The sequence below is a fragment of the Chiloscyllium plagiosum genome, unplaced genomic scaffold (assembly GCF_037043375.1).
Source record: "Chiloscyllium plagiosum isolate Xiang-an unplaced genomic scaffold, Cpla_swu_hap1 HiC_scaffold_7, whole genome shotgun sequence".
NCBI classification, from domain to species: Eukaryota; Metazoa; Chordata; class Chondrichthyes; order Orectolobiformes; family Hemiscylliidae; genus Chiloscyllium; species Chiloscyllium plagiosum.
The window spans coordinates 6,626,398-6,639,821 of record NW_028270145.1 but is presented as its reverse complement, the minus strand read 5'-3'; the positions used below and the strand labels follow the sequence as shown (position 1 = coordinate 6,639,821).

Here is a 13,424-nt window from a genome sequence, read left to right as displayed (position 1 = left end):
AGTGTTGGTAACGTAATCATGTTACAGCCAAGACATGTTTTAAAAGTTTGCGCTTTAGAAACAGTGTCCCCAATTCGTCAATCGCGTTACAGCAAATTTGTATTAATGAAAAGTATGTTATAGCAGAATGACCTGTAATTAATACATGGAGTACACTGTATAAATATTAATTACAGCTACAGAATTGTGTGCATATTTTGGGGTTTTTCCGTGAATGTAGTTTTACTGTGTAGTTCCTTTTGAATAAGCCTACCAACATAATGCTTCATGGTGCAGATTCTGAAACAAATATGCATAATTGTCTAATGATCCCCAGCAGGTATTGATAAAATCAACCATTTGAACTAAATCACAGATAATTCATTTGGTAAGTAAAAAATTCAATTAAAATGAGCTTTGAACTTGTAGAGATAAATCATCTGTCTCACAAAGCACAGTCAGTCTGAAAGAAAATTAATAGTCTCACAATAGCACATGATACATTGATGGTTTACTGCTTCTTTAAGCAATAGAACAACATAGATCTATTGAAATTGAAGTAATCAGCCAGAAATTTAACACCTATTATGCTATAGTAAATCTTTTTTTTAATATTGGTAGGGAATCACATCAGATTTGTTTCCTGGAATAAAACTACCGAAACCTGACTACCGTGTCTTGCTGGAAGCAATCAGAGAGAATTGTGAACACTTGAATTTGCAAATGACAGATTTCTTCTCACAGAAGATATTACAAATTTATGAAATGATGATTGTGCGTCATGGATTTATGATTGTTGGAGAACCATTTGGTGGAAAAACATCTGCTTATAGAGTCCTGGCTGGTGCTCTACATGATATTTGTGAAAAGGTAGAAATGAAATTTGGCATGTTGATTAGTATGTCTTCATTTATTTTATCATCATCAGTCAGTTGCATTTTATACTTTTTATTTTGAGCAAGCATGTAAACCAAATGAGCATTTTAATAACAGGTATACTAATAAATGTGTATTGATGTAGATAGATTTGGAGATGCAGGTGTTGGACTGGAGTGTACAAAGTTAAAAATCACACAACACCAGGTTATAGTCCAACAGGTTTAATTGGAAGCACACTAGCTTTTGGAAGGAGCGTCACTCCGAAAGCTAGTGTGCTTCTAATTAAACCTGTTGGACTATAAGCTGGTGTTGTGTGATTTTTAACGATGTAGATAGAGAACTGGTTGGCAGACCAGAAGCAGAGAGTTGGAATAAATGAATACTCTTCAGAGTGGCAGGCAGTGATGAATGGGGTGGTACAGGGTTTAGTGCTGGGACCCCAACTGTTCACAATATACATTAACAATTTGGATGAAGGAATTGAATATTACATCTCCAAATTTGTAGACCACAGAAAGCCAAATAGCAGTGTGTTATGTGAGGAGGATGTGGGGTGACTTGGACTTACTGGCTGAGTGGGCAAATACTTGGCAAATGCAACATAATGTAGATAAATGTGAGGTTATCCACTTTAGTGGCAAAAATAGGAAGGCACATTCTTATCTAAATAGTGGCAGCTTAGGAAAAGATGAGGTGCATGGAGACCTGGGTGTCCGATTGGAACAGTCACCGCACGTTAGCATGCAGATGCAGCAGGCGGTGAGAGAAGCTAATGACATGCTGGCTGTTACAGCAAGAGGGTTTGGGTATAAGAGTAGGGATGTATTGCTGCAGTTATTCAGGGCTTTGGTGAGACCACACTTTGAGTATTGCGTGCAGTTTTGGTCTCCATGTCTGAGGAAGGGTATTTTTGCTATTGAGGGAGTCCAGCAGAGGTTCACCAGACTGATTCCTGGGATGACAGGACTAATATATGAAGAAAGACTGGGCTTGTATTCACTGAAATTTAGTAGAATGAGGGGGGATCTCATAGAAACATATAAAAACCTGATGGGACTGGACAGGTGAGATGCAGAAATAATGTTCCTGATGTTGAGGTAGTCCAGAACTAGGGGTCATAGTCTAAGAGTAAGTGGTAAGCCATTCAGGACTGAGATGAGGAAGAAGTGAATTGTGAAACTGTGGAATTCTCTTCCACAGGAAGCTGTTGGGGGCAGCTTGCTAGATATGTCCAAGAGGAAGCTGAATGTGACCCTTGCAGCTAAAGAGATCAAGGGATGTAGAGAGAAGGTGGGAGTAGGATACTGAAATTGCATGATCAGCCATGATTACATTGAATGGTTTTGCAGGCATGAAGGGCCAAATGGCCTACGCCTGGACCTATTTCATATGTTTCCATGTAAACTTCAAAATAGAACAGTGAAATTATTTATTTTAATTTCATCTACTTGTATGTATTTACAATATAATGCAATATAATGGAAACTGAATGAAGTGGCTAGTAAGCATCCCTTAAATGTTTTTTCATTTGCACTTGTAATACGAGCTTCACTAGAAATTGCCCAAGCTTAAAGGTGGTGGTGAGCCATCTTCTTAAACTGCTGCATTTCATGTGGTGTGCATCTATACAATGCTGTTAGATATTGAAAGTAACAATGAAGCAATGATGACATAGTTGCACGTTGGGATGGTGATTGACTTATAGATGGTGTTGACTGCATGTGTCTGGTGCTTTAATGAGAGAATGAACTTTTCTAATTGTCATTGACAATTATTGTACATCAGATGCTGCTGTCCTAACAGAATAATTATTAGTTTTGTCAAATAATGGAAGACAATGCTGTGAGATTGAGATTTTTCTATTATGTGCCATAAGAACATCTCACATGGCAGTAATTATCTAATCATAGCAGATTTTAACATGCTACTCTTACTGCAAAATCTCTACTTATTATCTTTTGTTTAGGGGCTTCTGGAAGAGAACAAAGTTCAAATCACAGTCATTAATCCCAAGGCTATCACTATGGGTCAGTTATATGGCCAGTTTGATAAGGTGTCACATGAATGGTCTGATGGTATTCTGGCTGTTAGCTACCGAGCATTTGCTGTTTCTTCTGTAAGTATTTGTGAATTATGTTAATATTCAGTTGTACAACCAATATTAAAGTGCTGCAATTAGTGGGAAGTTATGAAATTCTTGTACGAAAAATTCTAAGTATTTAAGGATATGCACTTTCAGAATAGAGTAACACTTCCAAATGGAAGTAAAAGTGTTAAAAATAAGACTGGAATTTCTACAGCACCCTTTACAACTTTAAGCTATTAGGCATGTTTGTTGTCCAATTCAGGTTGGCAGGTGGGTTCTTGATGTTGGAGTGCCAACTGCAGGCTTTCCAGCACTGAAGAAGCAACATGCTGCCTTCTCATGTGTGAAAGAGAGAAGGTGCCTCAATTTGGGAATGTGTGGTAATATCCACCCAATTTTATACCCTGAACTGTCATCATGGAGTGGGATCCCTGCACAAAGACGTCTGCTACTCAATCTAAAGGCAGGCAATCTGGAAAGTACTTAAAGCCTTCCTGAAGCAGTGGCCCCATAGTATGCCCTTGTGAAACTGCCTCTGTGCTGCTGTAGTCGTCACATTGCCTCGTGGGATCTAAAGCCAATCAGAGACTCAGGTAAATAGCTCAGGGGCTGAATGATGCCAGCATACTGACCTTTGAGCTTCCCTCACTATTTTTCCCATTCCCTCTACTTCAGCCATTATACATTTTTATTATTTCTTAAATGCTTCCAGGGCTTTTGTGTCCATTCTGTTGGTGGGGGCAGAGGGATTGGGTTGCAGAGTTGTCGGTGGAGGTTCTTAAAGGCAAGTTTAGACCTGTGCAGAATTTTAATATCCCTAAAAGTAATGTCGTATCAGGATTCTAGCACTCTTCCACATTTCACCTGAAGGTAAGCAATGAGCTATTGGGTATGTTGTCATTTATATATTCCAGTAAGTATTGCTATGAATTGTTTTTAGAAGCATCTGGTTTAACAGCCAAGGTATCTATTTGGAATATTGCGTGCAATTCTGGTCTCCTTCCTATTGAAAGGATGTTGTGAAACTTGAAAGGGTTCAGAAAAGATTTACAAGGATGTTGCCAGGTTTGATTTGAGCAATGGGGAGTGGTTGAATAGGCTAGGGCTGTTTCCCTAGAGCATCGGAGGCTGAAGGATGACCTTATGGAGGTTTATAAAATCATGAGGGGCTTGGACAGGATAAATGGACAAGATCTTTCCCCTGGGGCGGGGGAGTCCAGAATTAGAGGGCCAAGACTTAAGGTGAGAGGGGAAAGTTACAAAAGAAACCTAAGGGGCAACTTTTTCACGCAGAGAGTGATGCGTGTGTGGAATGGGCTGCCAGAGGAAGTGATGGAGGCTAGTACAATTGCAACATTTAAAAGGCATCTGGATGGGCATATGAATATGAAGGGTTTGGAGGGATATGGGCCGGATGATGGCAAGTGGGACTAGATTGGGTTGGGATATCTGGTTGGCGTGGATGAGTTGGACTGAAGGGTCTGTTTCCATGCTGTACATTTCTATTACTCTATGACTCTATTTCTGGATGCGAGCAACACACCAGTGTTGAACAAGTGACAAGAAGGGCTTTGATCAGTAAAACTAAAGAGTTCTAACCCTGGCCAAAAGAGGGACTGCTGCTCAAAACACTTCTTCTCAGATTGTGCATCTTTGCTTGACCAATGGTTGTTAATGTCTTGGAAGTCATTTCATCTGTCTTGCTGTTCACTCATTTCCAATTGATTTTCTTTCTGCCATTCTTTATCTTGCATTTCTTGTGAACGTCAACACCAACATCAGCAGCTACTGCTGCCTTCACTTCCACCACATATTGAATATCCACAGGGCAGAAGCAAAGACCAGAGAGAACAAGTTAAAAAGAGGTAAGAATCCAAATACGGGATCTGTAAAGGCAGAAGATTAATTCACTTGGACATGTCTGAACCACAGAATGCTAAGCCTTTCATGGTAGTTTATTGGTGACAGCTTTCTGAAACAAGATCATCTTCCTAATGGCCATGTGTGCATGGTTAACTGCTTGTGCCCTTTGCTGAAGCACTACCCCTTTCCAATATCACTATTGCAGTTCTTACCTTAATTCAGGTCAGAATCCATCACCAAGTCACCCTTTATTTACACATGGAAAGTCCTTGACACTGATCCAGGTCCCTCAGAGCCAGTTCTCAGAATGAACAGAATCTCTGACACTTTTGTTTTTTTATTGTCAACCAGGGCTCCCTGATTGGACCAAGTTAATAGCCCCATTCAGGCAACTCCTATTCTATTAAGTTCACCTGGTTGACCTCGTTGCACTCACTGCATCCCTACCCTCTTTCAACGATCTGGGTTGTTCTTTTTTGTAGCACTTCCTGGGACATTTTAGTACCAGGTCAGGTTCCTCCAACTCTGCCTCTGATACGTAATGCACAGTAGCTCACCTCTTGTGCCAAGAGTCTCTCAGAAGAAATTAATTCTCTTTTTCAGGAGGCAAATATGGCGACATTTGCTGTGTCCATCTCAGATTCCGAGGTATCTTCCACACTTGATTGAGAGGGAGATCCTATGGGTTCTGGAACAGCCAGGCACATTTTGGTCCTGCACTTTTTGCGAGTTTGTAGCTTTCATATGGTCCATATGCTTGTGGAGGACTGTTACACCTACCTGAACTTTACACGTCAATGGACCTGACCTCATGCCAACCATGCCTCTTCCCCAAGCAAGGCCATTCTAATGGTTCCTACACCAAACTTCGTCCCCTAAATAAACTGTTTCTCTCAATTAGTGGAGTCTTGTGTCCGGCATTGGTGTTCCTGAATCCATTTCACCCTCACCCTCAGGTAAGATTAGATTTAGCTTGCCATGGATTTTTTGCCCCATTAACAGTTCTGCTGGAACTATCCCTGTAGTTGCATTAGGGATGCTTCTATGATCAAAGAGGAACTGGGGCGGTTTTGTATCTAGTGAAGCTGTAGACTATTTCTTTAAACTGGTCTTCAAAGTTTGGACTGCTTTTTCTGCCAGACCATTTATCAAATACCATTTGACTTTAGGAAGTAGTCAAATTCCCTGCTGGTAAACAATAGCCTGTTATCTGTGATAGTTTCAGGAGTCCGTGTATTGCAAGAGATACGCACAATCTTTTTCTATCATTGTCCCCTTACTTGACGAATACACTCTATGTATGTCTAATCACTTTGCATGGCATTCACAATGACTATGAATATTGAGCCCATGAAAGGACCTGCATAGTTGATGTGTAACCATGTCCACACTTTACTCGGCCATTCACTCGAATGTGGGGGAGCTGCTGGCATAGTGTTTGTCCTTGTTGCCACTCTAGGCACTGCCCCACCAATGCGGCTATGTCTGCATCCAATCCTGGCCACCAGACATAACTTCTCACTAAAATCTTCATCTTGGAAATTGCTGGATGACCCTCGTGGAATTCAGCCAGTGTTTGGGGACACCTTTGCTCAGGATAATCACTTTTGCTCCTCATAATAATATGTCATCCTGTACTGTGATCTGGTCTCTCCAGGTTCAAGAAGTTCTCAATTCTGATTGTGATAGCCCTTTAATTACCTCCATCATCACCAGCTGTTTTGGTTTTACCACAGTTGGATCTTTCTGTGCCCAAAGTCTGATATTCTCAACTGTGACTGGAAGCATGTCCAGAAAATTTAAAACCACCACAGACTCTTCCAGTGGCGATACCACTGGTGATGGATCTGCCAGTGGGAGATGGCTGAATGTGTCTGCATTTGTTACTTGGCCTACCAGACAGTGTTCGAACTTGTAATTATATACACTTAGTCTTAGAGGCCATAGCTGATTTAGCCTGAAGCTATGGATGGTGCAGCATAGTCCTCTTTAAGTAGACCTAATAGGGGTTTGTGGTCCATTATTATAATAAAGGTATCGGTGGAACTTCCTGACTCCAAATATGACAGCCAAGCCTTCCGTCTCTATCTGGCATATTTATGCTCTGAATTCATATGCTATAGGGAGTTCCTTTCCATTCGGCTACTTATGAGCTAATTGTACTCCAGTGCTGTATGGGGACGCATGATCTCGCTTGAGATCATAGTGTGCCAACACTTTAGAGGATGACAACTGTTTCTTCACTTCCCTGAAAGCTATGGCTAAGCAACATGACCATTTCCAAGGCTGACAATCTTTAAAGAATTGATGCAAAAGTCCCAGGATGGAGGATAGGTTATGTATGAAATTTCCATAATAATTCATCACCTCAAGAAAACACCTAAGCTGTGGTACAGATGTGGGAGCCAGACACCTTTGATTGTCCTCACTTTATCTTCCAATAGGTGTAACTTGATCTCGTTGACTCTGTTACCCAAATAGTTCACTAGGGGTGACTGGAATACACATTTTTCCTTCTAAGGCATACATTTGCCAGGGAGAAATGTCTATGAACTTTGTCCAAGTTCTTTCAGTGTTCTTTATTGGTCTTCCCTGATATTACTATGTTATCTAGATAAATGCCAACATGCAATAGGTGTTGTAAAATGTTCTCCAAAGTCCAAACTTACACAGCCTGATAATATCCCAAATGGCAAACTCATGTATTGGTACAAACACTTCTGGGTATTAATTGGGAATTCTCACCTAACTGTAATTGCAAGTATACATGGCTCATGTCAAGCTTTGTGAAGGACTTCTCCCCCCACACCCCCCGCCCCCCACCCCCAACCAGCACAGTGTATAAATCCTCTATGCAAGGGATTGGGTATTTATCCAGCTGTGAAAAGCAGTTTACCGTTTGCTTAAAATCCCAACAAATGTGAACTGACTCATCGGGCTTCACAATAGTTACCTTCAGTCATACCATTCCACAAATTGGACTGGTTTGATGATTCTTTGGCTTTCCAGCCTTCTGATTTCTGCCTCTACTTTTGCATGTAAGGCAAATGAGCCCTTGCAGATTCATGGATTTGCTTCTTGGTCAACATGTGAGGTGGCCTTGGCCCCTTTGATGGTTTCCAGTTCTTCCTGAAAAATATCCAGGTATTTAATTAGCACTTCACTCAGCAGCCAATTTCTGATCAAAAAATGTTGAGCCAATATAGGTGAAACTTTTTTGACCAATTTTGCCCCATTAAGTTTGGTCCAAGCCCCTTACTACAATCAGTGGTAACTGAACAAGTTGCTTCTTGTAATAGACTAGAACTGAAGTTGTACCCTTAAGCTGTAAAAGTTCCCTGGTATAGGTTCTCAGTCTGACCGAGGTCTTGCAAAAACTTAAGGGTTGTAGACCTGAGTGAATTTTGTCTGGTCTACCAGTGATAAGACTGGTTCTGCAGTCACTGAAACAGATGCACTGCTATAGACCTACATTAGAGCCACAGAGATGTCCAGCATGGATTTAGAGCCTTTGGTCCAACTTGTCCATGCTGACCAGATATTCTAAAGTAATCTAGTCCCATTTGCCAAAATTTGGCCTATATTCCTTTAAACCCTTCCTATTCATGTACCCATCCAGATACCTTTTAAATGTTATAATAGTACCAGCCTCCACCACTTCCTGTGGTAGCTCATTCCATATATGCACTATCCTCTGCATCAAAAAGTTGCCCTTTAGGTCCCTTTTAAATCTTTCTCCTCTCACCTTAAACCTATGTTGTCTAGATTTGGACTTACCCACCCCAGGGAAAAGAGCTTGCCTATTCACCCTATTCATGCCCCTCATGATTTTATACACTTTTATCTGGTCACCCCTCAGCCTCCGCGATCCAGTGGAAATAGCCCCAGCCTATTCAGTCTTTCCCTATAGCTCAAATCCTGCAACCCTGGCAATATCTTTTCTGAACCCTTTCAAGTTTCACAATATCCTTCCAAAGCAGGGAGGTCAGAATTGCATGCAGTATTCCAAAAGTGGCTTAACCAATGTCCTGTACTGCTGCAACATGACCTCCCAACTCCTTTACTCAATGTACTGACCAACAAAGGAAAGCATACCAAATGCCTTCTCACTATCCTACCTACCTGCAACTCCAATTTCAAGGAACTACGAACCTGTGCTCCAAAGTCTCTTTGTTCAGAAACACTCCCCAGGACCTTACCATTAAGTGTGTAAGCCCAGCCCTGATTTGCCTTTCTAACATGCAGCACCTCACATTTGTCTAAATTAAACTCCCATCTGCCATATTTCAGCCCATCGGCCTATCTGATCAAGGAAGAACCATGTGACAATTTAACAGGATGTTTATTTTGATTGGTTCTGATTTGGATGATGCTATGCAATTTAGCTGTTCCATACCAGATGTAATGGACTTTCCTGGGTGTGCACTCTCTTGGATATGGCCTATGAGTCCTCTTACTCAATTTAGGTCTAGTGGGACTCTTTTGTTGTCTCGTGTCCACATAATGGAAGCAACTACAATGGCTTGATGGGCCAGATCCTGAAGAAAATTGTGACCGTTTGGCTAAGGCTTGGCTTTGTTTTGAGGTTTTGCTGTGGGCTGATCTGGAGTCTCTGTTCAGGATATGTCCTCAATGAGGCTGTGCAGTGCCTTCACTCAAGTGGTGTTTCTCAAATTCATTTGGCCTGGCGAGGGTGTCCACTTTCATCAGAAAATCCTGCAACTCATATGCTCCATTTGTTGTATTTTTCAATCATAAAGACAGTGCCTGTTTGAAGTCCAGATGGGTTACAGCTAGTAGGTGCTTTTGCATGGTTATACCATTAATCCCACATACCAAATGGTCTCTCAGCATCTCATTAAGGGTTAAACCAAAGTCTTATGTCTCTGCCAGTCATCTTAACCTAGTCAAAAACCTGACGTGGATTCTCCTGGTTCTTGAATTGCTGAATAAAATCAATAGTGTCTCAGAATTAGAGGACGCTGGGGTCGTAATACTTCCTAACTAAATCTGCAAACTCATGAAAGGTTTTAGTATCTCCTGCCTCAGGGAAAGTCAGAATCCTTATACCCGAAAAAGCTGCCGGTCCACACGCTGTCAGGAGAATTACTCCTTGCTGCTCATCTGCCCCAATGTCATTTGCTTGTAAAATTAATGCATTCTTTCCACATACTGGATCCAGTCTTCGACAGCAGGATTGAACATATCAAGGTTCCCAAACAATTGCATGAGGCCAGAAATGCTTACCACAGCTCAAAGATGATTATTGTGAGTGAATTTCTTCAGGAATGTGCTTTTCTCTCGTTGTTCCAGAAATAACTCCTCAGAGGTTGTTATCCTGTCACCAAGCCACCCTTTATTTAATGTGGAGAGTCCTTGACATTGATCCAGCTCCCTCACAGCCAGCACTCAGAGTGACACTCTTGTTTATATCTATCAGCCATGGCTCCCTAATTGGGCCAGAGCAACAGTTGAATCAGAGAACTTGTATTCTATGAGATCCACCTGGCTGATCGCATTACAATCACTACGTTTTCTATGTATCAAAACTATGTGCTTCTCCTGCAAGAGGGAAAGGTATAGGAAGGATGAGGGAGAGAGTGAGTAGACATTCAAGGTATCTTATTCTACACAGAGTTGTGCAAGGAGGTCAGAACATGGAAATTGACCCCTGAAAATGTTTTGGCTTTAAAATGCCGTGGATTCTTGAGGTCCTGGGTCCTTTTCGGTGTCCTTTCTCCAATTTGAAGGGATCACATGTCTGCTGACATCCTTGGCCATATCAGTCCAGCCTGCTTGGTTAGAAAAGCTGTTCTCTTCCTCCAATTCTGAGCAAACATCATCTCACTACAGTCCCTCGGATTTCACAGCAGGACTTCCAGGAAAGAGAGAGAACCCTGGGAGCAGCCCACCTAGTTATTCTGTACATTCCTGTTATTGCTGTAATCTTAAAAATGCATTTACAATTGAGCTTTTGTGATTCAGGACAGTATCCTCTCAATTATAACTCTTTCAGTTTGACAGATCTGATATGTAGTCACCACCACCTACTCTGATTGGTCATGAAACAAGGAAACAAGACGCTAATAATGTGTATTAATTAGAGTGACAGTAAAGTCTGCTGAAGATTTCTGCCAAGACCATTCTGAATATTCCAGCTTGTCTGTGTTGACTCTTCTTTCCTTTCTTAACCTAACCTCAAGCATTTTCTCTCCCAAAGTTACTTATCCCATTCCCAGCTGATGTAATTTGCATTTTGTTTAATTCACACTTGCATAAGATTGTCTGCAGAATATTCAACTTCGAAAAGCAGTACAGCAAACTCATAAATATCTAGATGTACCGAGATCAACAACTGCTTTGAGCAGCAAAATAGAGAGAAAATAATGGACAAGCTGATACCTGAAAGAAGTTTTTTTCGATTCAATTCCATTCCCTACAGTATGAAAACAGGTCCAACAAGTTCACACCAACCCTCCGAACAGCAATCCACCCAGACTCATTACCTCACCCTATACTCGCCCCTGACTAATGCACCTAACACTATGGGCAATTTAGCGTGGCCAATTCATCTGAACTGCACATCTTTGGATTGTGGGAGAAAACCAGAGCACCTGGAGGAAACCCACGCAGACACAGGGAGAATGTGCAAACTCCACACAGACAATCGCCTGAGGTGGGAATCAAGCCCACGTCCTTGGTGCTGTAAGGCAACAGTGCTAACCACTGAGCCACTGTGCCACCCCAAGTTTGAAATCTCCATTTGGCATGTCTCTTCATCTCAGTGTCCAGTGTAAAAGCAAAATGCAACAACAACTGTTCATTGAAAATTCAAAATCTACAAACTTTGCCACTGTGGCACACTGTGTCAACATTTAAATAGTTGGCCTTAGATTAATCTAATACCTCGAGGACTCTAAGAACATCAAAATTCAATTGCCTTTACCTTCCTGCGTGAATTATTAAACATTTTTCCTCCCTTTTTAAACTTATTACCTATGTTTGAGTGTTTTTTTGCTGTCATATTTTTATTATGTTTTTGGGATTAGTAGGAAATAAAACTCCTCTTTGTTATGTTCAAGAAGACTTATAATTTGCCCCCTTCATTTTGACTTAGTTAATTATAGTTTCATTGCAAAGTTATAGCTACATTCCAAAAAACAATTAAGAACTGTTGCTCAGACCAAGATGGGTTTAAGAAAAATGGATTCTGGATTAGTGGTACTGGAAGACTCACCTATTGTACTCTATGCTACTTTCTCCCCACCCCCACCCTCCTCTAGCTTATCTCTCCACGCTTCAGGCTCTCTGCCTTTATTCCTGATGAAGGGCTTTTGCCTGAAACGTCGATTTTACTGCTTCTCAGATGCTGCCTGAATTGCTGTGCTCTTCCAGCACCACTAATCCAGAATCTGGTTTCCAGGATCTGCAGTCATTGTTTTTACCTTAGAAGAGTGGAGCTGATTTTTCCCCCTCTTTGTCTCGTCATAACACTTGCTAATGGAGGACTCTGATCTTCTGAATTTTGAGTTAAGTCCCATCTTCATATGCCTTAGTAACTATGTCGACACTTCTCTGGATATCTTACTGCAGGATCATCAGCCTGGATGATCTTAGTTTTTGATTGATGTTGTCTGAGATAAAATTGTTTCCTGCCTATTTGATAAATAAGCTGCAGTGCAGCAGGGACCTTGTCTCTGGTTAGACATTCTATGACATCGAGGAAGATAAAATGAAAAATTGTGGAGCCTCATTTTGTTTGATTCTTGACCTAACCCCCCCCAAGTTATCAGTGATAGATCTGTGTCGAAGGATCACCATTTTCACATCATCATGAGGGAGGCAAAAGGTCATGACACATTTCATAGGAGACCCATATTTTTGCATAAATATCCAAGAGTCCCCCATGACTTAAGAGTTGAAAGAAGTTTTTCAAGTCAAAAAATGCTATTTAACCATTTTTGTGTTGCTCATAACTTTTATTTTTGTTATCAAGCATTGAAAATCATATCGGCTATACTGCTTGATGGCTAAACTCACACTGAAATTCAAAGGGTAGCTATTTGATTTGTAATTTGTATTGCTTCAAATGTGATCTTGGAAAGATCTTCCCTGAGGGGGAGAGCAGGAAGATGCTTCATTTCCACAATTGGACTTATTCCCTTTTATGGAAATTGTTACAACTTTTGATTTTGAAGCTCTTGATCATTTTGGATTTCCTCTTCATTCTAGATGTACAGGCTGAGGACGTGAAGCTGTAATATTAATTCCTCTCTTCTGTGCTTAAAGATTTTAGTGGGTATTCTATCATCTCCTGCTGCTATATTGTTTTTCATATGTGTGATCGTTTTCATCGTCTCTACAGGGATTAGCAGAATTCCAAGTTCAGCTAGAGTCATAGAGATGTATAGCATGGAAACAGACCCTTTTGGTCCAACCCATCCATGCCGACCAGATATCCCAACCGAATCTAGTCCCACCTGCCAGCACCCGGCTCATATCCCTCCAAACCCTTCCTATTCATATACCCATTCAAATGACTTTTAAATGTTGCAACTGTACCAGCCTCCACCACTTCCTCTGGAAGGTCATTCCATACATGTACCACCCTCTGTGT

General features: G+C 41.1%; 1 protein-coding gene across 2 annotated transcripts in view; it reads left to right on the top strand.

Moving 5' to 3' along the window:
• The window catches only part of dnah7 (dynein, axonemal, heavy chain 7), a 417,860-nt gene that overhangs the window by 127,755 nt on the left and 276,681 nt on the right, over positions 1–13,424 (top strand). The window contains exons 29-30 of one of the 2 annotated variants that reach the window (XM_043692898.2): positions 601–849; positions 2,825–2,974. In XM_043692898.2, coding sequence (XP_043548833.2) covers positions 601–849; positions 2,825–2,974 — 399 coding nt within the window. The remainder of the gene's footprint in view (positions 1–600; positions 850–2,824; positions 2,975–13,424) is intronic. The other variant, XM_087988680.1, reaches the window with a different exon arrangement.